This window comes from Phaseolus vulgaris, chromosome 7 (assembly GCF_000499845.2).
Source record: "Phaseolus vulgaris cultivar G19833 chromosome 7, P. vulgaris v2.0, whole genome shotgun sequence".
NCBI lineage: Eukaryota > Viridiplantae > Streptophyta > Magnoliopsida > Fabales > Fabaceae > Phaseolus > Phaseolus vulgaris.
This window is the reverse complement of record NC_023753.2, coordinates 32,557,451-32,582,716: the sequence shown is the minus strand read 5'-3', so window position 1 is coordinate 32,582,716 and position 25,266 is coordinate 32,557,451. Positions and strand designations below refer to the sequence as shown.

At 33.9% G+C, this 25,266-nt stretch overlaps 2 protein-coding genes across 6 annotated transcripts; both read right to left on the bottom strand.

The window, feature by feature from the left end:
• Window positions 1-1,983: 1,983 nt before the first annotated feature.
• On the bottom strand, window positions 1,984-19,356 carry LOC137830091 (intermediate cleaving peptidase 55, mitochondrial). 4 transcript variants are annotated; one of them, XR_011084155.1, is made up of 14 exons: window positions 19,111-19,356; window positions 18,638-18,715; window positions 18,132-18,395; window positions 17,527-17,619; window positions 17,092-17,298; window positions 16,851-16,954; window positions 16,616-16,682; window positions 16,436-16,543; window positions 11,772-11,864; window positions 10,278-10,368; window positions 10,047-10,112; window positions 5,425-5,480; window positions 4,355-4,415; window positions 1,984-2,505 (listed from the first exon to the last, which is right to left on the bottom strand). XR_011084155.1 is itself a non-coding variant. In XM_068637226.1 (14 exons), exons 1-14 carry the CDS (start codon window positions 19,156-19,158, stop codon window positions 2,407-2,409), a joined length of 1,440 nt encoding a protein of 479 aa, XP_068493327.1. In that variant the 5' UTR covers window positions 19,159-19,356; the 3' UTR covers window positions 1,984-2,406. The 4 variants fall into 4 exon arrangements, 2 of the variants coding, with proteins under 2 accessions (XP_068493327.1, XP_068493326.1); XR_011084154.1 differs by having other exon boundaries at window positions 18,638-18,727; window positions 19,111-19,314; XM_068637226.1 differs by having other exon boundaries at window positions 10,042-10,112.
• A 549-nt stretch (window positions 19,357-19,905) lies between these two features.
• On the bottom strand, window positions 19,906-25,266 carry LOC137830090 (rhodanese-like domain-containing protein 6). Of its 2 annotated transcripts, none has more exons than XM_068637224.1 (8): window positions 24,962-25,266; window positions 24,610-24,880; window positions 24,237-24,417; window positions 23,447-23,528; window positions 23,053-23,135; window positions 21,836-21,968; window positions 20,968-21,144; window positions 19,906-20,820 (listed from the first exon to the last, which is right to left on the bottom strand). In XM_068637224.1, exons 1-8 carry the CDS (start codon window positions 25,121-25,123, stop codon window positions 20,797-20,799), a joined length of 1,113 nt encoding a protein of 370 aa, XP_068493325.1. In that variant the 5' UTR covers window positions 25,124-25,266; the 3' UTR covers window positions 19,906-20,796. The 2 variants fall into 2 exon arrangements, with proteins under 2 accessions (XP_068493325.1, XP_068493324.1); XM_068637223.1 differs by having other exon boundaries at window positions 20,973-21,144.

Genomic DNA, 25,266 nt, shown 5'->3' with positions numbered 1-25,266 from the left:
CTTATTATAAATCATCCCATAAATAAATTATTATAAATTTAGCATCCGAAACTAGTTTACCTATAAATAAACTAAACGAAAGAAAAACGATGAAGTTATTTCATAATTATCCTGGATTGGAATTTCAAAGAGTAGAAATCTGATGAAATCCAGAATACACTTCTAATGTTTTAGGTATATCCTTTAGGGTTTCGAAATACACTTTCAATGCTAATCTTATTAAACAAATATTTTAAATATTTTGACATTATCACCGAATTCTTTCGATAAATTTTAAGAAGTTATTTTTTTATCTTTAACCGACATAAATTAAAAAAAAAATACAATTTAAAGTTCTGAAACCTCAATCTAAGCATCTTACAAACACCACCGCTAGCTCCACTATCCTTTGTTGTGAAATGTAACACTTTGTGAAGGCTTTTTTTTAAGTGTCATATTTTCTTTTAAGAAAAATTCAGATTCAATACCATATTAATTACACCGCTAGTGGCTTTTAAAAATATTTAACTTTATTAATCAGTTTATGTTCATTGTCTCTTTTCCTTTATTAGATACAAACATATTACTTATTTTTATAAAGAGTTTATATCAACTAAAAAATAAGACTAAATTATAATATATATATATATATATTATTTTAATAAAATTTATTAAATAGACTCGGTTTATTTTTTTTATCTATTATTAAGTTTCTAACTAGTTTTACACTCAAGATATCGTACTTGGAGTATATTGAATATTTCAGATCGATAGATATAATTAGACAAAATTTTCTTCCACCTTCATACTTTCTCTTGCACCTCTATTTTTTTTTTTAATTTCAACTATTGAAACACAAACTAAAATTAACAAAACATCAAAATCTACATTAACTTCCCTTCAATCAAAATATATATAAATAAATAAAAAAGACTAAAAGCTTAAGATATCTCAAATAAATTTTTCTATAAAAAATAGTTAGTAAAATATTTTTTTTTTTATCTTCACACTAAGAAACATAAAATACAACAAATAAACTTGTCAACTGCTCTCTCTCAAACACTACAACCAAAAAATAATGAAAGTATTGTAGTTAAAAGAGAAGTATGAAGATGTAACTAGAATTATTTAAAAATATAAAATTATACTTTATTTAAGATATTTCTAAAGAGAAAATTTGCCTACAACTATGTAAGTAGATACAAATATATTTCAAGTTGATTTTGTAAAATTAAGTTAAATTTCACTTTCTTAAATAATATTAAAGTTATTTAAAATTAATCTTATCTGAATCAAGTTTGTGAATAAGTTTGTGAATAGGTATCTAGTCCCACTATGTTAATACTTCATTTAAGATATTTCTAAAGAGAAAATTTGCCAAAAATTATGTAAGTAGATGGCAAATATAACTTTATAAGTTATGTAAGTAGATGCAAATATAACTTTACAAGTTTCAAGTTGATTTTGTAAAATTAAGTTAAATTTAAATTTCACTTTCTTAAATAATATTAAAGTTATTCAAAATTAATCTTATCTTAATCAAGTTTGTGAATAGGTATCTAGTCCCACTATGTTAATAGATGTTAATAGTCTTGATGAAGGATTATAATTCATCCTGAAATTCATTAAAAAAACTAAATTCATATATATATATATATATATATATATATATTTGATCATTGGATAACAAATTAACCATACCCAAACTCAATATTACTTTAATTAACAATGAAAAATTAATCAATAACTAAATATTCATTAAAAATACTAAGTGTAATTCAATTATAATATTATTCAATGATATTTTATAAAAGCATTGCAAACATAGCTATAAATTATTACATTTCAGTTCACCTTCTGAATAACAAATTCATAACACACTCCAAAATCTGATAAAAAGTAATTATTTACTTTCCAACAGCACTGAACAATTTATCTGCAATAGGCCACTTCTTGATATCGCAATCATCAATCATTTACAACCATGAACTATAGAACAGAACAGGAATGGAACAACAATCAATTAAAGTTCCGTTCAGTTGCAAAGAAAGAAAGCATGAATAGACAAAATTTTGAAAATTATACCAAAGAGAATATAGAAACTAACTTTTTTTTTCTATTGTCTTCTCACTTTGCTCTTGAATCAAATCAAATAAATGTATGGTTATCCATTTTCTTCTCTAATTTATTTTTTACCATCCAAATCCTAACACTAACACACCCCATAAAAAACATATCCCCACCATCGACCACCTCGTTTTCCTCGTCAAGATTATAGAGTACACCTTTCACAGGTTGAAAAAAATATGCAGGAGACCAAAACAAAGGATAAAAATTTAGTTACTGCTCCAAACAATCGCATGCACTCTGTTCTGGTTGTTGTCTGCAACTGCTAACATAAGGAATGTATGAATTGGGTTAACCTCTTTAGTTGTTTTGGCTGTCCAGCGTTCCCATTCCGTGGCAGAAATTATTTAGCAAGGACTCAATATGCTTCACTTCTTTTGGGATTGATGCCGTTAAGACCTGCATTGTTTGCCAACAGCTTAAATATTAGTTACTGATTCACTGTCACTAGTATCTATTTAGGACAAACCCCATCTGTAGATTTTGCAGAAAAACACAAATTAAATGTTCTGTCTTAGTTGCTTTAGTTGTTTAACATTAAGTTAACTAATGCGATTAGATAATTCCCATTATTAACATGGTCACACAAAAAATTAATGTGACAAGGTATATTACTAAAGTAAAAAATATAGTAAGTTATTCATTGAAATGTTATTAATTTACTCCACCGTGATTTCCAATGTATTCTTAAGATGTTTTTCAATGTAAAGTTATTTATTAATTCTTTAACCAATTTTCTATGAGAGACCCTTACAAAGTGTTCACATATGAGGTGTAAAAGGAACAGTATAGTACATGTGTTGCTCAGAGAAAATCACCGCAAACTCTTGAGAAACTGAAACTAAATCTAAGAACTCTCTTTCTGTACACATACACCTAAGATCTTTCAACCCAAAGTTAAGGATTAATCTATTTAAAAAAATTGACCTTTCTAAATAGATGTTTTCTCAGACACAAGTCTAATGATGAAACTCATAAAAACATGTTTAAAAGGAAAACTTATGCATTAATCATGTCACACTATTTTACTTCAAAAGTTTTATCTGATAGTTGCTTGCTGGTTTATGTTGATACTGGTAGAACCAATGGTTAATATATATATATATATATATATATATATATATATATATATATATATATATATATATATATATATATACCTCTTCCTTAACCAAGAAGATTAGACCTTTTTCCATTAATAAAATATTCTGAATACAAACTAGGAATTTCAAAATATATATTCACTTATGCGTTTGCTTCAAGGGAGAGGACGGAGGGTTGTGGAGAACAATTGAATTTATTGAATTAAACCCAGTGCATCCAAGTTTGTAAATATTCTAAACGACTTAATTCTTATTGATTTGACGATAATTGATGGAGATTAATGAGCTTGATTAGTTTCTAATGTATCAACATCCTTCAATTTATTGGTTTGTGATTTCACAACTAACAGATTACTCAAGTAATGACACTGTATAAGATGACTAGGTTTGACTAAGAAATTCTACTACTACTACTATACGGATTTCAGAGACCAACTTGTGAGAAACAGCAATCCCTAAAATACTTGACAACTCATCAAGGGTAATAAAAAACCGTACCATAGCAGGGCGTATCACAAAATCATTAATGATGCTTGGTAGGGAAGAAATGGAAGTGGAAAGAGAAGATGAAATTAAATTGAACTGTACAATTTTAACAAAAACATTTTTAATTTTTATTTTATTTTTCACCTATTTTTTATTCACGCTATTTCTCTCCATTTTTCCATACAGCTTTGACAAGAATTGACAATCAAAATTTAGATTAAACCGAACAATATGGATGATGGTGAGTAAAGAATCATCCTCCATTTTTGTCAGCCAGTAAGTTTCATATGCGGAAGTTTTTACCACTGTGCCTCCATTTGAGTTTTTTAAGCACCACCACAACACATTATTATCCAATATGTCCCCATTTTTTTATGGTGTGAATTCGGCTTGGAGAGTTCAAGTTCATAATAACATAAAAAGGGGCATATTAGATAATAATATCTAAAGGAGGGCATTGTGAAACTCCAATGGCGCAAGTGCTTAGCTGTTTATCTTTTAAGGATAAAGTATTTATTTGAACTCCTCCTTTGCAACCTCATGCATCTTTCATTCATCATTCTAACGCTCAAAAGAAGCACAATTAGCAAATCACCTAGCTATCACAATTTTACATACTAGTTTCAACGATCAACTGCAAAAAAAATTAGAGATATTACCTCATAACCAGTTTCTGTGATGAGAACCTCATCCTCAATCCGTATCCCAATGCCTCGATACCTGCCAATTGGACATCTTCCAAGATTTATTATATTGCACATGAAACAAATATTTAATGTCAAGAGTGTAAACAACTTAAATGTTCATAACAAATATTGAGATTATTTAAATGAGGTAACGGAAATTGTGGACAGGGCAGCGATTGACAAAAAAGGCATAACAGGTATAATACAGATGAGAGGAATAAAATCCATATTATGTTTGCCCAAATGTCCAACTGATACCGGATTGAAACAGATTAACTCAAGTAAGATTCTTAATTTGCATATGAAAAATTTGAGCTCCAAAAACGGACACATGTCTCTTGATGGCTTGAATAATTTAGGAACTATACATCTTTAGAACCTTGGGCCCCATTGGATTTAATGATTTATATAAGAATGCGGAAGAGAATGGAATAGCCATGTCCACTGCCAAATGATTAAATGACTATTCCATTTGAGTCCTACAAATAAGAGTATAATAAAATGTTATTTATGACAAGATGGAGTTGGTGCAGTGGCAGTTGGGGATTGAAGGTAGGACCCTGATGGTGCAGGCACTGGCAGAAAATGATTTTTCTCATTCTTAGAGAAGACATGGTATAGAGGTAATTGCAGTAAATCTTGATGGAACGAAATACAGTTCCTATTTTGGAGGGAATGGCTATTTCCTTTTCAGATGGTATAAGAACACCCTAGACAGTGAATGACTAGTCTCATTCCAAAATTCCAAATAAGACCTTAGCGAACGAGAAGATTATGAGAAAACAGGGTAATTGGTGCTTAAACATCCTTGGAAATTATTTAATCAGGATATGAGTATATGAAACCAGATTCTTGGAAGGAAAAATGAAGGGTAAATTCGTGGAGCTAGTCAAGGGGAAGAAACTCCCGTAAATTAGCATTTTTCAGTACATTTAGCTGGTAAACTGGAAAATTTCCTGAGAGGAGTAAGCAATGGGAAATCATCAATTTGAAAAAACCATTTTATAAAAAAAAACTCTTTAATAATCAACCTTAATACTTACCTCTCTGGACCATTAAAGGAAGATGGGACGTACACTCCTGGTTCAATAGTTACTACCTGTACACAGCCACACCACACAAATTATAAAAAAGAACAGGTTGTCACAGCGCAACTCTGAAGCATGTGTCCACATAAGCAGGCAATCAAAACTCCAAAAAGCAGTTATCTTGCTCAAAGAGGGTTAAAATTAAGTGGTAAGGTTCACCTGCTTCAATTCACCATCTAACCCCCAGTACAAAAAGATTATATTGTTAATTGAACCAGAAATTGTTTTGTATTTATATAACATAAAATATGTGATGAAAATATCGGCAAAGAGCTCTAGGATGTAAATTTTAAAAATTAATTCAGTTAGCACTAGCTTTAACATATTTTTATGCAGCAGAGTTCTTCTGATACCAGTTAGCCGAGAGCACCTATACACTTGAGAGAGAAATATGAAAAAAATGCTTAAGCAATTACATCATCTCTTATAGCTAATTCATTCATTTAAAGAATCAATACATCAAAGATATCCAGAAAAGTAATGTAATGATCAACCTACACATAGGTCAGATAAGTAATACAGTGCATAAGTTAATCTATTCTAACAAGTTAACCCATTCAAATAAGTTAAACAATTATGACAGCCCCCCTTAAACAGGAACATACAGATTGTATGTACCAAGTTTGAAACATATAAATTTAATTTGAGGTCCTCTCAAGAACTTAGTCAAAATACCTACAAGTTGATCATTGGAGTTTTGTGCAAATTTCCTTGGACAACAAGTTCTCTCAAACAAAATGACAATAAATTTCTATTGATTTTCTCCTGAAAAATAGGATTGTTGCAATATGAATAGCTGTTTGTTTATCACTACAGTACATGCTCATTTGTTGAATTTCACAAAATTTCAGCTCTTGAAGGAATTGTTTTATCCACACAAGTTCACAAGTGAGTGATGACATCGTCCTATACTTACTTTCACCAATAGATTGAGAATCCACATTTTGTTTCTTGTTTTTCTAAGGAACAGTATTTCATCCAAGGAGAACATGATATCCGACTGTGGATCGCCTATCTATTGGAGATCCTAACCAATCAGCATTGCAATACCTACTCAACTGATTACGTCCCTTAGCAATCCTTATCATGGAGCCTTTTTGTGGTATTTGAAGATGTGAATGACAACAATCCACTCATCTAAACGAAGAGCCCACATAAATTTAGTACCTACTACATATGCAAAAGACAAGTCAGGTCTAGTAACAATGAGATGAATAAATTTCCCAACAAGTCTTTTATATCTTCTGGGTCTGAGAAGAGCTCCATTTGTTCTGCCATTAATTTCTGATTGGATCCATAAGACTATCCATAGATTTACAATCAGCCATACTTGCTTCATTTAGGATATCTGAGAAATTTTGTTGAGAAATTACAATACTTTCCCTTGATCAAGTCAAGTCACTTCAATACCTAAGTATTTAAGACACCTAAGATCTTTGGTCTAAAGGTGATTGCATAAATGTTTCTTTAGCTTAAAATTTTTAGTGAAATCATTTCTTGTAATGACTATATCCTCAACATACACAATGAAGTACATACATTACTCCATAGAGGCATGACAACAAAAGACTAAATAATCTATTTCACTAAACCCAAAGATTTGTACAATGGCTGAATTTTCTAAACGAAGCACATGGTGATTGTTTAAGATCATAGAGAGATCGTGACGCAATTCACAAACTAACCCAGAAGGTTGCTCCATGTAGATTTCCTCCTCTATGTCTTCATGAAGAAAGGCATTATTGATATCCAACTCACATAGAGGCCAAAGGAGAATAGGGGCCATGGCAAAGAAGAGTCTAACAATGGTCATTGTGGCCACAAGAGAGAATTTATCAGCATAACCAAGACTATATATTTGTTTGTATCATTTGCCAACAAATCTTGCTTTAAGGTGGTCAATTAAACCATTTGACCCAACTTTAATAGCATAAACCCATCTGCATCAAACTATCTTCTTTCCAAGTGGAAGAGAAACAAGCTCCAATAGTTGGCTTTGGTTAAGAGCATGCATTTCAGAGGAGGAAAAAGAAGTTGGAATAGGGACTAAAGAAATCAATAAGATCAATATAGTAACGTGATTCATTCCAGTGATCGGAAGGTGGCACGTGGACTAGACACACCCAGGTTAGCCTCGCAAAGAGGAAGATTGTGGTAGCACATGAGGAGGAATCTGCTTCTGAGCCTGGTTGAGTTCTTCATCCCTCGATGGCGCTCCAAAATCTAGTGCTTTCAAAGAAAATTGTGGTGGTCGATGATGGTGGACATAAGAGTTATATGTCACTTAATGAAACAAAAACACAATTAGGTGCTTGTCGGGGAGAAAAGGCCATAGTGGTCGAAGGCGAACAACAATGGACAATAATGGACTCACAAGACAATGATAAGTGAGATGGAGCCGCTCTAACACCAACTTGAGAGAGAAATATGGAAAAATGCTTAAGAGATCATATCATCTCTTAGCTAATTCCTTCTTTCATAAGAATCCTTACATCAAAGATATACTAAGTAATTGTCAACCTATACATAGGTCAAATAGGTATGGTAATACAATGCATAAGTTAACTTATTCTAACAAGTTAACCCATTCAAATAAGTTATTTGACAATTTCATTTAATAAAGAGACTCGTTAATATGATTTTGACAGAATCCATGTGTCAATGTACAATTAAAATTCTATTACACAGAAAAATGTTAATGTTGGGAAGAAGAGTCTATTATTATACTGCACGTGTAGTAATTCTGGAGAAACATATTACCTGTTACAATAACTAATTATATGTAAAAATTACCTAATTAAAATATCTAACAATATCCAGCATTGTCCCTCAAATTGGACATGCACTAAGCTTGTTAATTGTTATAAATATAAGAAATTTGAGGAGCCCCCAAGACACAATGAGACATCAACCAATTAATCGGTAGAGTTAACAAAATTTGAGGTAAATGTTAGTCAACAATTCCTAGAGAAGTGGCAATCTACCTCAATGTGCTGAATTCTCTTATCCAAAAGTTAAAGCAATGTGCAAGGCAGTCTGCCTATCACAAATAAGTGACATTTGTGTAACATCACTAAACTTTGGTTCTTTGAGCAACTACTTGATCAAAAGAAGTTTACAAGTGATTGAAGCCATGACTCAATACTCTGCTTCTAAATTACATCATGAACTGAGAATACATTATTTAATTCTCTATACCACCAATAAGAATGCAATATTTGGAGGTGGAACGCCTATTAGTAGGAGAACTTGCATATGTCCTTTGTCTTATCACAAAATAACTATTTTTGGAACAACTTTGATATATATCAAAATACAAAATGACAACATCCTTAATGAGTAAAGTTAAGAAACTAACTACACTAATTGCAAAGGAAATATCTGGTCAAGTGACACTGATTAATCTTCCTAACAAGTTGTTTGTACCTAGCAGGATCTAAAAGTGACTCCACCGAGATTTCAAGCACTACACTGTTAGGCATCAATCTTGTTCCAATTAGAGCAATCAACCTCTGGAATACAATCAATTGTTGTGGTCAAGTGATCAACAAAATCCCTGACCTTTAAGCCAAAGCTTTAATGTCAGAAGTCCAAGTGTCATGGTTGCATTCAATTTGTTGGTAGAGAATGGAGCAAGGATGTAGTTGGTGAAAATAGGAAGATTGGGGCAAAAGACATCATGGACCAATCTGGATAGAGAAACATGTAACATGATAATAGCAAGAAAAAGGAAAACCCAAAAGGCAAGAAGGTTTGGAATGGGCAATGAAAGCATAATCGACTAGAGCGCTGCAGAGTGGGCATGACGACATGGATGGCAAGTGGCAATTGGTGGTACAGTTATGACAGCAGAAGCATGGTGAGGCACAAATAGAAGACAAAACATAGTCCGAAGAAGACAAAGGTACTACTCCGAAACCAAAGAGACAATGTTTCCAAAAAAAGGCTTTGATGTAAAGTGGGTCCATTGGAAAGACAAAATATAGTTGGCTCTTGTTAGTTTCTACATACCATGTTGAATAGAAGACAGAGCAGCGGGCGTGCCAGAAACCAAGTAAAAATGCATAAAACAAAGTATATTATTATATAGCAAGGGTAATAATTGTAGAGAAAATAATTTCCCAATTACCAAAATTTTGTAAATTGTAGAATTTTTATAATACCATAATTAAGGATATTTAACAATATCTAACAATTGACCAATTACCATAAATTAAAGATATCTAACAGCACTGAACAAATAGAAGTATGTTCCTGACAGGCTAAGAGATGCTAAAGTGTCTATAACAGATTGTAGGTAGAACTAGAACGGAAGAATCCATTCATTCTCTATTATCTTACTTTCTTTTAAAATACAAGCAGTCTCTTCTTTCTATAAACTCAAAGATAGTTAGTAGAGAATATATTGCCTAACAATTTATTGTTGAATGAGCATTAAAAAAATTAAATTACCTGTATTTCAATTTCTCCATATATTTATATATGTGTGTGTATATATATATATATATGATATCTCCACTACCACGTGTGACAAGTTATTAAAAAATTTGCTTTGTCAGGGAAACTACTTACAACACCTGGCTTCAGAGGACAGTCAAAGCTGACCATTGAACAATCATGGATGTCCATCCCTAGATAGTGACCTGGATGGACCAACAAAGTGTGAGTAGATAGATATCTGCAGTCTCTCTTGGCTATCACAATTTTTTGTTTTCAAACTCCATCAATATGAATCTACAAGACAATCATTTTTCTCATGGCTACATATTGCACGCTTTGTCAGCAAGCAGATTTGAGCACATAGCTACCTATAGAAGTTGGGTTCAGCTTATGGTAGGAACTGCTTCCAGCACCTCTCAAAATCCCAAGCTCTTTGAGTCCTTTCTGCAGCATTTCAACCTATGCAACAAGATCATTTCAGATTACACTTTTTATAACTTCAGCTAGTTGAATGAACAATAATGAAACATTCAAAAGTGCAAAAGGAAAAAGCAAGATAACAATCAACAGATAACGATGGGTCTATGAAGAAGATACTCAGGCCACTAGCACCCACTAATTACTGTTACTGGTTATGAGATAATGTTCATCATCCATATAGCAAAGCAAATATTGAAAGTTTTTTTGGTGGAGAGGGGGGTGCTATTGCAAAAAGAAGGCTTGAAAGAAAATATTTGAACATTAAATAAGCCAACTGTCAAAAAATATTTCAGATCCTCTTGAAATCTTGGACAGAATACAGCTGAATTACAGGACAGTTTCAACAAGACAAGCCGACAGCAGAAACCAGAGATAATTAAATTCCCTCTGCTCTGCCTCTGGTATCTCCCCAACTGATCATAGAATAAAATAAGAATTAATCAAATGACAGTGCTAATAAGATTTATTAATGAGATTCACATAAAAAGGGATATTTGGAGAAACCTATGTTTTAATAATACCCACATAAAATAAGCCAGCAGCATCCAACTTTTGAGGCAAACCAAATTCTAGTATTTGTTTGTGCTGGAATAGAAGCTATTGCAAACGTTTTTCAATCTAAAAAGTAAAAATATGCAGACGGACATCCTATATTATTACCAAATACATATGCTGATGTAGGTTGCTACTAGCTAAGACAAAATAATTTTTCCATTAATGGACAAGGCTGGATTTTGTTTAATCTGAATAAGCAATTCCATTGTTGCTACTAGCTAGGGCAAAATGTTGTTTGTTGTTCACCAAAAAAAAATCTAAGACAAATTATTTTATTTAATTCCATAACATTCTACACTGGTTAAATATATCTTGAATCTAAATAAGTTCATAGTTTTGAATCTTTTGATGAATTACTTGAGAAAGTACTGCATATTCCTAATCAGATCATTAAGAAAGTTTTAAGATCAGAATACCTACGGATACTTTTCCCTCTAAATCCTATCATAAACTGGAAAAGAGAAGAGCAACAGAGGACAAACACAGCTTCTTCTGATAATAATGACAAAAATTTGTGTCAATAAACAACTCTCCTGAAATATTTTGTTACGTGAAGGCTCAAAAATGGCATTATTATATCTACGCCACAATCCCTCATGTTGAAAAGAAGGAATATCACAGACCCACCCAAACTAGCAATGGAATTCAAATTTTATTTAGAAGCATGAGAGCAGCAAGAATTAAACTCTTGGCAGCTTAGTCACAGAGGCTCTAATACTTTGTTGGTCACCAACTGTCCTAAAAACTTGCTATTAGGTGGGTTTACAAGTAATAGTGACCTTATTACATCCCTAGAAAATTGAAAAGGGGATAGAAAAAAGGGATACCGAATGGTTGTGTATCTGCCGAATACTGGCACCAGGCTTACAAAGTTCAACACAATGCTTATTTGTTTCCAGTATAAGCTCATAAAGCTCCTCCTGAAATATAGAAGAAACCATGACATTCATATGAAAATTGGCAAGAATAAAAGAGAAAAGCAATATGGGGATCAGGAGTTTCATTTTGTCTTCATTTCACAAGGCATGCATAAGGAACAAAACACTTGAACTACACATGGAAACAAGAAAATAATTTATGATGACCATACCAAATACATTATGAGGTCCTCTGTTTGTAACAATCAATTTCTCTAAAATAAATAAACAAAATATGAAAAAAAATAGGAAGATTATTAGGACTATTTAACTTAATCAATATGGAGATCCTAATAAACCGTTATTTTCAATAGTCTCTCTCAAGTTGGTAAATAAATATCAATTATTCTCTACATACCTACAAGATCCCGGAATTTGTCCTAAGGAAGCCCTTGAATGAAAATGTCTACTATCTTAAGCTTAAGTCCTATAGGGACATAATTTGTAACCTCAAGGTCTCTATCTAGATTATCGTTGATGAAATGTTCATCAATTTTAATATGCTTTCTCTGGTCATGTACTACATTATTGACAATGTTAATGGCATAGAAATGTCTACCTTGATTTTAAGGTCATCAAGAATTATTTTCATCTAGAGTCCTTCACACATATCTTGAAAACAAGGGTTCAAAATTTAGCTTCTACACTTGAACGAGATACTCTATCATGTCTTATGGTAGCTGCACTGAACAATGCAACTATCAGCATTGTGGTCGTCAATGTGGAGCACATCGTTCTAACCCACCACTAGCCTCAACAACAGCGGCGGTGGTGGCACAAGCAACAGGGCCTCCTTGTTTTGTTGTTTGCGTAGCAGCAAAAAGAGCTTCCAATATCAAAAGCTCTTATTCTAGCTTGAACTATGCAAGGAGACCACAAAATAATTTTGTTAACAACAATCCCACCGATTACATTCTCAGCTCCTCTATTTATAACAATCAACCTCTCTAAAATAAGGAAACAAAATATGTTGAAATAAATATGAAGATGCTAAAGATATTTAATTCAAATTAATATGGAAATCCTAAAGATATTTTATCATAATACTTGAGAATAATACAAGGAATTAGAAATTCAGAGAGTGTATTTCCCTCTCTTAGGATCTCATATTTATAACAACTTTAGATAAATCAGATACAATTTATGAGAGGGAAGAGAAGAGAATCTGAAAAGATACGTCTAGGAACTAGGCACATCATAAAGCACACAACACCTTTACAATAAATCCTATTTAAGACTATTTAATCTAACACTCCTTTTGATTTAGCTACTTCTGTGCCAAGAAATACTTTAGATTTCCAAGATCCTTGGTCTGGAAATGATTGCACAGGTGTTTCTTTAACTGAAAGATTTTAGTTGTATCATTCCCTGTAATTTTTGTATCATCAACATACACTACTAAGTACACATATTCCAGGGGACGTGTGACAATTGAAAACAAAGTGTTCTACTCACTGTGTTTCAGCCCAAAGAATTGAACAATGTGACAACTTTCCAAACCAAGCACGGGGAGATTACTTAAGACCATGAAGAGAGCGGCACAACTTACAAACCAAACCAGACTTTCCATGAGAAACAAACCTGGAAGGTTGCTTCATGTAGACCTCCTTTTCTAGATTGTCATATAGAAAAACATTTCTAATATCTAATTGATGAAGGAGTCAATGACAAATGGCTGCCATAGCAAGGAAAAGTTTGACAGTGGTCATTTTAGCCACCAGATAAAAGGTATCATTGTACTCAAGTCCATAGATCTGAGTATATCCTTTAACTACCAATCGAGCTTTGAGGCAATCAACATGTGGTAGCTAAGAAAATTGTAAATAGGATGAGGATTACGGGTAGGTAGATTGAGTACCTTCATGAATGGCAACGGGATAACTCGAGTCATCATGATCAGGAGCCTTGATATTAGGTGATGATTAAGAACATGATGAAGAGGACTCACCTCCAAATCTTTGGGTATTGTGATGTTGATTGGGCTGGTTCTCCTATGGAGAGACATTCTACCACAGGTTATTGTGTTTTAGAAAAAGAGAGAAAAAAGAACAAAGAGATATTACCATACATATGATCATACGCACCTGGGTCAATTATCCATGGATTTTTACTCTCCACAAATTGTGAAATGCAAGCTATTGACAAACTGAGAGTTGTAGATGATTGGGCTAGGCTGTTGAATTTCAACCTTGAATATTCCTGATATTCTTCATTAGAGAACTTTGGCTTAGAACTTCCGATTTGGAAATATTGGTTGTCTTGTCGGGGAAGCCATGTAGCCATGTAAAGAGTAACAGTTCTCCTGGGTGTGGCCCATTCTTTTACAATATGTGCATTGAGGATGTCTTATACCACCACACCCTACTCTAGTTACACAACTTCCTTTTCCACAAGCAGAAATCATTGCACAAGACTCAACAAATTCTTGAATATTTCTATTCTTAAGAGTTGGAACACAAAGGACTCATGTTATGTTTTCCATAGAAGGAACTTCTTGACTAGATTAAATTTGATCTCTAACATGATCAAAATCTAGATTCATTGCACAAAGGATCATAGCCATATAAAACTTATCCAATTCTTTTTTTATCTCTTCTAATGAATCAATTTCCAGGAACATCTTTGATTTCGCAAATGTTGATTGAGCTTCAGCAATAAAAGACATCATGTCATTATCAGACTCTTTGAGAGAAGCCAACTGATTACTTGAATCGAAGAGGCGTTGGATATCATTCCAAAAAATATTTTGGGCCTTTTCCCAAAAGGAATTACATGATTTGAATGACCTAAGAGTGCTTAAAATATTGGGCTCTACTAATTCCCAAAGTAGAGCACAAAGTTGAAAATCAGTTTTCTTCCACGAATGAATTTGATCTAGTGGGGTTGAACTCCCATCTCCTAATGATCATGGAAACCTTGGCCAAGGACACAGAGTTCAATTGAAGCATACCAAGTTAGGTAATTTTTTCCATTTAATTTAATTTTTAGAAGTTATGGAAGGAGTTCCAGAAGAAGAGGAAATAGTCCTTGAAGGCTTGTTGAACAAGGTAGAGGCAAGGACATAGTCAGTAATTAAACAAAGAAGAACAATAGGCAACCTAAGGTTTCTAGAGAGAGAAACGTAGGGTTTCAAGTGAGAGAATTGTGTTCGACACTAGAAGACACACCAAATGGTCCTAGAACAAAGAATAGATGGCGGAAACGGGCCCACAAGGCTATGGTGAGTCAAACCATGGTGGTCTAAGAAGATTTTGACCACTAGAAGGCGACGCGTGAGACGTACACCTAGAGTAGCGCAGCAGTTGGACAACACTCCTCGAGGAACATTGGGGTTGGGTCGCACCCAGAGGACAAAACTCCAACGACAGACAGAGACCAATAAACAATTCCTTTGCCGGACAGAGGCAAGCAGAGTAGATTGACCCGCTCTGATACCAACTTGAGAATAATACAACGGAATTAGAAATTTGGAGAGTGTATTTCCCTCCCTTAGGATCTCATAGTTATAACAACTTTAGATACATCAAATACAATACATGAGAGGGAAGAGAAGAATCTGAAAAGATAAATCTAAGAACTAGGGGCAGTACAAAGCACACAACACCTTTACAAAAAAAAATTATTTAAGATTATTTAATCTAACAATAATAAACCGTTATTTCTAACAAAAAACTAAGTTTCAAACATTTTGATGTCATGGTATACCTAAAGCAAAGAAAGAACCAACTTGTATTACATAATTATGTCCCAAGGAGAGGGCAAGTCTATCCCTAATTAAATGACTAGATATGAATAAGTTATTCAAAGTACCACTCACCAATTCACTATATTTCTATGTACAAAAACCTCCATTTTGGCTATATAACTTATAGGTATGTCATCTTCTGTGTCATGTCATGGAGCACCAACAACTAGAGGTGAACTTTATCTACTTTTAAAGTATTCACCCTTCACCAAGAGGCCATTTGCCTAACTATAATCTGCAACACTTCTTCCCTTAAATCTTGAAGCATAGAGTATAACTATAGGCTTAACCAAATTCAAATATCATAACCACCAACACTTACCATTATTTGTTGAGAAAGAAATCTCATAAATAACTCCCGTCCCTCCAAAAAATTGCAAGAAAATAAGTTGTGTCGGTTTGAGAAAACATTTTATGTTTTCACTTTTAATTACATATCATATTATTTTCATTATATTTTCCATTTTTAAGGGTTGTATGAGAAACAGTGAAAACAAATGTTTCGTTTACAAATCTTTCACAACAAACAAAATTATTTTCATTATTTCCTTTACAAACCTTTGACAACAGAAAACAAACACGTAGTTCAAAACAAACAAGTATACAACCATTCATGGAATGGGGTATGCAATAGGAAATTGAGAACATGAAGTCTGCTTGTCTTAGATTGTTATTAATTGGTCAACTAATTGGATATCAAATGAGGGGAAAAATAAGAAAGAGATATAGACATACGTTTACTGCATATGCTGAAATGAAAATAAACCCTTTCTTATAAGCTCTCCTGCAATTAGTAGATTGAATTGCTAAGGACAAGAATCATGCTAACCTGGGCAGAAGAAAAGCTACCACAAGGTGGCCAGGTCCTAGTAAGATCACTGGCATAACCATGTAACTCACATCCAATGTCCATCAAAACAAGATCTCCTTGTTTAATCTGCCAAAAATGTAAATATTAGAAACACGAAATTTATGTCACTAGGAGATGGCCTTTATTAAATGAATTTACTCTCTGATCATTCCTAGAATAATGTATAATGCTTCCATTAGGTCCACCACCAACCACAGGATTGAATCTGATACAAAGAAGAAGAAAAGATAAGTTATATCATTAATTATGGATGAAAGTGATGCTTAAAGTTGAATTTATTTTCTATCAATGAACTTCTTTATTTATTTTTGTGGAAGCTTCTTAAAATATCAAAAACAATAGATTAAGAATTCAGACATTAAAAACTCCTCACCCCATCCGCTGGGCACCTCTAATTTTGCATTCATATTCAACCTTTGCTGCAAGTGGCCCTTCAAAAGGGTATGTCTTTGAATGTAGCATTGTCAATAAAAGAGCCTGTTCAAAGACCAGATGGATATCATTCCACATCTAGGACCTACTAATGGTATTACCAAATGTACATGCAACAGCTCATTGGAAGTTTGGAATATTTAGTTACCAAATAGTTAACCTTGCACTAGAGATGAAAGTACCTGACAAGCAATTGATGCAGATTCCTTCATCAGCTTAAGCTCTGCTGGTGACTTTATCCATCGCAGTTGATGGGTATAAACAGCTAGATCCATTACATTGTTACAGTATGCTAGTTTCTTGAATGCTTCCAGATCCATGTATGCTGGAGTTGCAGTCTGAACATTGTGGAACAATTTTGATGATCCCTTTATCATATCGGGAAGGATCTGAATCAGTAGTAAAAAATGTTAAATAAAAATCATCATAAAGAACAATTGTAACAGTTTAACCCAGGAGATGACAATGCCCTTTTTAGAATGGAAATATGTGATAGCATTGGCTTCAAGCCTCCAACAAACTTACCAATGGAGATATTTCAGTTGTAGGGACAAAATAGTTTACTATATAATTTCTATGAAAGTAAAAGCTTTTGATAGTCGATACCAGTATTTCACCTCATGCAATTTTCTCATTGGATATGCCTTATCAGCTTTGAATGTATCTAATGCTGCATCTACTCCTGCTATCTGTCCTTGCCAAATAACATCCTACACACATTTTAAGTTTTAAAACTATGTTCACTTGAGATTAAATAATTCTCTATCACATAACTCCATACAAGTCACAACAAAAATCACACACATAATGACCAAATTGATAGATGGTTAATCTAACATGAAAAAACAATTGAAATAAAATATTACACAGATCTATAGTGATAATCAGATATTTATATAACAACTTTTTTTATACTTAAGTAAATAATTGAAGTCAATTTAAATAAACTGACAGTGTAAAAGAAATTTACATTGTCATCTAATCACAGATTGTTATATAAGATAAAATAGTTGAACTTTGTAATAACTACTTTAAAGTCATAGATTTCTAATTGGTTAACTGTGTAAAAATCATTACATTGAAAATGCATGAATATTAAACCCATAACCAATTTATGTCAATTAAGATAATAAAAGGAGAATTTACATCATCTTTACATTGGCATTGCATGCCTATTGCAAAACATAGTTCTATTTTCAAGAAGATATAATGTCAGACACACATAAGTCTTAGCTTCTGGCATGAACATGCATAAACCACAGTCGTGTCCCAAAATGGCCACACCACCAGGCTGTTGGCAGCCTGTGATATACAAGTAATCAGCATCTTGTCGAAATGTATAAGGCACGACATCTGTCATCATCTTTACTGGGGCTGCAGCAATGATTGCCAAACTCTTCTCCGGGAGAAGTTCCAACAACTTTTTTCTTCTTAGGATGTATTCCTCTGTAGATATGCCCGGTGTGAGCTCCCCATCTTTTAGTAGCTACAATGTAACATAAGATAAAAAAATGCTAAGTAGTCTTAACATACAAGCACTTTAGCTAAATGCTCTATACTTCTATAGCACATAGTGCCAAACAAGGAAGCCCTAACACTTCAAAATAGTTGTCGTGCATGTGTCAAACACATGACAGACACTCAGATAATTATGATTACATTTCACAATTTTTTCTACTTCTTCTATTGAACTAACTTTTAATAAACACAAATGGAAATAAAATAAACCTGCGGATGAGATGCAGAGGTTGGTTGTCCAACATCAAACACAACCCCGCCAGTGCAATAGGAACGAAAACCTACAACCTGCGAGCGAAACTTGCAAATGCCAAGTAGTCAGAGTAACCCAGATGAATTATTTGAATAATCCCTAGATTTACCCACACAAATAAGAATAAAGAAAATAGAAACGAGATCATCAATTATGCATAGCTTCCGATGAGAGAAACCGGTTTAAAGGTGGAGAGTATGACTTGTTAAAATATTTGCAGAGCGAGAAGATTGAATTGAACAACCGAAAAGCAAGAGTTACATGCAGTTAATAAAATGGGTAAGAGAATTTGAGAAAAACAAAACAAAATTCTTATGTTCGAAACCACAGTGGCATCAGCAAATCATTCATAGCATACTAAGCAGAGAAGCAGTTTGGGTTGCTATGAAATGAAGTACGAGGTGGCAGAAAGCGATGAAAAAAGGCATACTTGTCTCTGTGAAATTATGCCGGTAAGTTTTCTCACGACGCGCTGCATCTTCTTTGTGTTCAACAATTACACTACAGTGGAGAGGTCTAAAGGGTTTAAGAGCGACTTAATCCTTACAAGTTTGTGCACTCACTTCACTTCACTTCATTTGTGTGTGTCTCTGGTCGCAGTCGTTTTATTACTGTTATTATTATTATTATGTCCAATTAATTTTCAATCTATAAATTATTTTTGCCGTAAAACGTTGGAATGCCCTCTCTTTTGAGTAACTTTTATATATGCTTGGAAATATTTATTTGATACAAAAACAACACCAATAAACGATTTAGTATTACTGAGTTAATTGTTATTTAAAATTTTGATTATAGTTTGTTCAAAGAAAATAATAGGTGAACAAAAATATTATAAAAACAAAAAATGGTTTCCATGATTTGTCCGCTGAACACAGTTAGAAGGGGTGAATTCGAATTACAAAATTAAAGCTTCAATTTGAACTGAAACAACACTCAGTGCACCTGCAGTACTGTAATCAGGTTATGTGTAATTTCCCTCGAAATAAAAACCCGCCGCTCTGGAATTCATTCACAACTCTCACTAATACGCAGAAACCTACCAATCATTTTGGTAAATACTTAAAATGAAATATAACTGTTATGATAACTTCTAAGATAATTATTGAAAAAAATCAACAAAACATTCTCTTCCTTTCAATGGTGAAAAACCAATCCTATTAGTCACATATTTTCGATAAGACCTAACATTTTCTGTAAACATTGGGTTCAGTAGACAATTAAATATAACCAAAAGACGCGTCCATTTTTGCTAGTTCCATTGAGGCAATCGCATAATAATAGAGCATAGTACAAATTTTTGTGGCGGTACATGGAAAGACAAGATATCATCAAGCAATGACGTAAATTTGAATGGTATCAAAAACTTGAGATGATTTTTGTTTGATCTGCTACAGAAAGCGACTAAGGAAATCCTTGATCTCATCAATGTAAGGGGGCCGGGTAGGAATTATATGACCACTGTCATGCTCAACGATCGCAGAACAATCACTGTTATATAGAGAAGCAAGTTCCTTGCTTATTTGGTTAGCTATTTGTCTGTCTTTACCATGTTCATTACCAAAAATATGAAGAGAAGGACATTTGATAGGGCCACACTCCATCGCTTTCATCCGGAGAGCAAAGCCAGAGCACAAGACTACAAATTTGAAGTCCATTTCACCTTTCAGCTCTTCTTGTAGTGCAGAGATTAAGGCAGTCATTGCTGCTCCCTGTGAAAATCCCAAGATTCCATCAAATGGGCCTTCCTGGGAAAAGACATTCTTCAAGTGTGATAGTGAAATATCGTATCCATCAGTTTGCTGCTGGTATTGAAGTGGATCAAATGGGCCATCTGCTACCTTCCAGTCAACACCACTGCTTCCATCAAAGTTGGGTGGCACAAACCATGCAAACTTCTTCTTGCAATTCTCCAATGGTGGTGGAGGACTAGATGGCAATGACGATGCACAATTTACATTGGGCTCTAACATGGGGGGTTGGTAAATGAATGGCAATTCGTGGGGAGCATCAATAAAAACAAATTCAGTTATTTTCTTTAGTTTCTTGGCTAGTGATGCTGTTCTTCCTTTGAAACTGGATGCATTCTGCCGAAACCCATGCAAGCACAAGATTCTCAGTTTTCTTGAGGTCCTTGGATCTAAACATTAATCATTAGGATGTTAGGAATTGCACACTTATAGTAAATTATAGAGGGCCTTTAAATTGCCTTGGCTTCAAATTTTAAAAATCTTAAATTTTACAAAACGCATATGAACGTAAAGTTTGGTCGAGCAATATCACAGACCTTACCATCACCATCACCCCTGGGCAATCGAGGCAAACATATAGCATCTGAAGAAAAATTGTGGAACTCGGAAGCTGACAATGATGTTTTTGATTCACCATTTTCAATTAACTGTGTTGACTTGACGGCCTTGCCCTGTTTCTGACATAGCTCACAAACATACACGGTAGATTCATTCTGGTGGAACACAATGATATCAGAAGCAAGAAAAAAAAAATCAAAGAACCCAGCAATCAAATAGAAAAAAATATTAGACTCTAGAAATTAAAGATGGTGGAGAAGGAATAAATTTCTGGAGTACCAATTAAGAATTGTAGTTAATCCAAGATATAGGACACGTGGCATAAGGACACGTGTAATTCAAGTGCAAGCCTGCTTGAAGCCGAATTTTGAGGCCCGATGACCACAGCAATAGCTGGTGGTCTGGGGCCATACAAAATCAATTCAAACTTGAGCCTAAATTTGGGAAATATCCAACCTTTTTACTAGTAACAAAGTTAAACTCTTGATCAACATCAAGTCACATTATTTGTATTACCCAGAACCAGTTACAAGTAAACAGCCCAAAAGCAACTAAAGTTAAGCTCAGTTAGTAAACAAAAATAACCAAAACCAAAATTTTATTTAGAATTTCATGGATACTTCACAACCTAGCATATATAACAGTTTTAAGTTAAGTTCTCAAAAAACAGGCAAACAGCGGCATGATTGAGACTGCTAGATCCAGTATAAGATATCAGGAGATATTAAGTACTTCCTTTTCTTTTCTTTTACTTGTTCTCCTTCCTAACTCCTTATAGATGGTAAAATTCACAAAAAATGCAAACAAAAGAATGTAAGCATAAATAATACAATTATCAGATTATACCTGGCAACTATGGCAAACCAAAACAAGCATTCTGCAATAAGTACACCGGCAGCGAGTAGTGTAATCATCAAATGAACTTTGACATATAAGGCAGGTACCAATAACATTAGCATCTGAACTTCCAACAGATATCCTACAGTCAGAATGAATACTATAAGATTCGCTTCATCCACTGTTGCAAACTACCCGTGATTTTGACCAGCTTTCAATATTACCTCCACTCTTTACTAGACACTTGCTGACTTTCAAAAAATGAATATATACAGAAAATGAAACCACCAATGCATTGGAAGCCACAAATGTTATCACTAGAAAACAAGAAAAAGTGAACCACCCCCACCCCAAAAGTTAAAAGGCAAAGATATTAAATCGGAATTATCAGCATGTGCAGCTAGCTATGTGAACAATACACCTGATCAGTGAAGACATTAAACCATGATAGTCTATCCAGGATCTTTAAAATGAGATTTAAGAGCATAGGAAGTAATTTGGAAAGACAATACATGTGATTATGAAAGTAATATTGCTCATAGTAAAGCTTGCCCTCCATTCCATACACAATAGTGGAAATAGAACTTCTAGAAAAACAAATTAATAGATTAAGTCATTCCATCAAATTTAAGATATGCACAGATTAAATACTCTGGAAATTGAGAGGAATGAAGATAGGGGGAGGTAGACAGTGGTGAAATCATAAAAATAAGAATGGTAGCATTGAGAGTGAGAGGAAGAGAGAAAGAAAACAAAAACTTTAAAATCAAATTTGGATGAAAAGCTTACAGGTGATGGTAAAACTTTAAAATCATGTAAAAAACTGAAATGAGGGGACACAATCACCAAGTAACTCCTAATTAAACCATGGGAAAATTAAAATCAAGGAATAGCATAAAAACATTATTTGTAGAGAAGGACCCAGTTCACAAATACAATCAAACATTTGAACTTTGAAAGCTTAACCTGCGAGTTTCCAATACCATACTCACATGTATTGATGGAGTATTCAAGCCATTTAAAAAGAATTGTAAGAGTGTCATGAAGCTTAAATTATTCCATTTGCAGGTCCTTGCCCTTTATCATTCCAAAACCAAAATATCTACCACTATAACTCTTGCTACCAAATACTAACAGTGACAACCAAAGAATTTAACATGATACCAATATTCCAATCACTACAAGATTCGTGCAAATTCATAACTTGAGAATTAAAAGGGGCATACCGGTGGTCAAATACAAAATTCTTTCCTTTGAAAAACCCACCATCTGGGAATTGCTCCAAATACCGTTGTATGCCACCAAATAACTGTAATTAATACAAAATTATAAGAAATACTGCTAATCAGCATTAAGGCCATTCTTGATCATGTTTTATAGAAATTTTTTTACAAAAGGTTACACCTCAACCACAATATTTCGATACCCCACACCACAGTAGGTATTCCATCACACACTAATACCAAGGACCTTATGACTTCGTAGGCTCTTTTATAAGGTGATTAGCTGTGACAATATGAACACCTTGTGAACATAATACATTTCCATTGCATAACGATCAAGATTTCTTATTTTGTTTTCAAAAGGGGTGGGTAGAGAAAAGAAAAATTCAGGCTTTACCTGAAACACATTCTCAAACCCAGCACCTTTAGACTTTATATATGCTGATGCCATCTCACACCGAATTCCACCAGTACAATACCTGCAACCAGTCAGTGAAACCATAGGATAAGTAATTACAAGTTACTCAAGCACAAAATGATTGAAACATGGAAAACACTACCCCCAAATCACTGATCAGATAGGAAGCACCAACAAATCTGTAGAATAGTGCCATGAATGAAACTTTTTGGATACAATACAACACTTGTTAGACATACCTTCAACACATGTCTGACACTCCTCAACCATGTCACAATTAAACAATATTTTTTTAGCTCAAAACGTAGACATGGCTTCAAGTAAAGCAAGTGAACCAACATCAATTCTTGGCTAAGCACTTACTAGACACTACTATCATAAAAAAAGGTAAAGAAGAAATTAAAGAAAACAAATTATATTACAAATAATGCAGGACTCATTTTTTTAGGCTTGTGTCCATAAGACTTAACTAGTTATTTAACCTACTAAGATATATATGTTTCTTATTTAGGAATTCTTTTGTGAGAACTGTTATTATCTGTTATTATAGGAAAACTACATCAATTTTGTTTGTAGTATAAATTATAAAATCTTAATTTTCAATAGAGACTTTTGTCATGTTGATTATATATATCAGCAATATCACCGTGTCTTACATTTTGGACATTAGTCTATCCTTGTGGTCCGTGTCTGAGTCGGAGCTTCATAATCTATCATATCATACTTCATAATTAGAACCACCCTCAAAATGTCATATAAGAAAACTTACATGAGGATATTTTTTCCCTTCAACCGGTCACCATTATCATCTATCCATGAGGACAAATCACTATACTGCCTAACTTCTGGATCCAAAGTCTCAACATTCGGCACGTGAAACTTCCCAATTCTTGTTTCATACAGATTCCTTGCATCAAGTAAAACAAGGCCGCTTTCTGGACTCTCGTTGTCTACAAAACAACAGGATTACACAAATGATGATAGATGATTCAAGTTCCAATACCAATTCCCCAAACATAACCGAATGCTGAAGATGGAGACAATAAAAGTGAGGAATAAACAAGTTAACAGGGTAACACTAAACTAAGAAACAGAAAAGAAAAAACTCCATAAATGAATGGTATGAAGTTATGGAAACTTACTGGCATTGTGAAGGGAAGAATGGAAGTCAAGTGCAGATAGATGCCTTCCAGCATTGGAGACATCTGGCGCTTTTGACAGTGGATGAGAACTGAGAGTAACAAGTTCATCCACAATCCGAATAGAGAGAGAAGTGAAACCACACTCCTGGGAAACTTTGTCGTTTATTGGGTGATGACACGTGGCGAGCTTGAAATCAGTGTTGTGAAACAAGGAGTTGTAGGCTTTGAGGGCCTCGATGTGGGACTCGAGAGAGGAGAAGTTGCCACCGACCTGTGCGAAGAGAAATGAGTAGTGATAGGAATCGAAAGAGGAAATGAAAAAAGAAAGGGAATAGTATATATGGTTACTAACAGTGACATTGACGCCATGGGAAGAAAGGCGAACACGACCTCGTAGGTTGAGGGAGGAGCAGTTGGAGTGGTAGAAGGTAAGGAGGTTGTTGAGGTCTGGAATTTCAGCGTAATTGTAGTAAAGGAGCACTCCGTACTGCTCTCTGTCTTTCTCTTCGGACATGGTAGGGTTTAGGGTTTATGCTCGCCGGTTCTGTCACAGCGGCTGCAGGGTTGCGCGATTCAACGGCGCACTTGGCTCCTCCGTTTGCCCCCAGATCCTTTTGCTTCTTCTTTTTTTTGTTTTTTAATTATTATTTTTCTTAA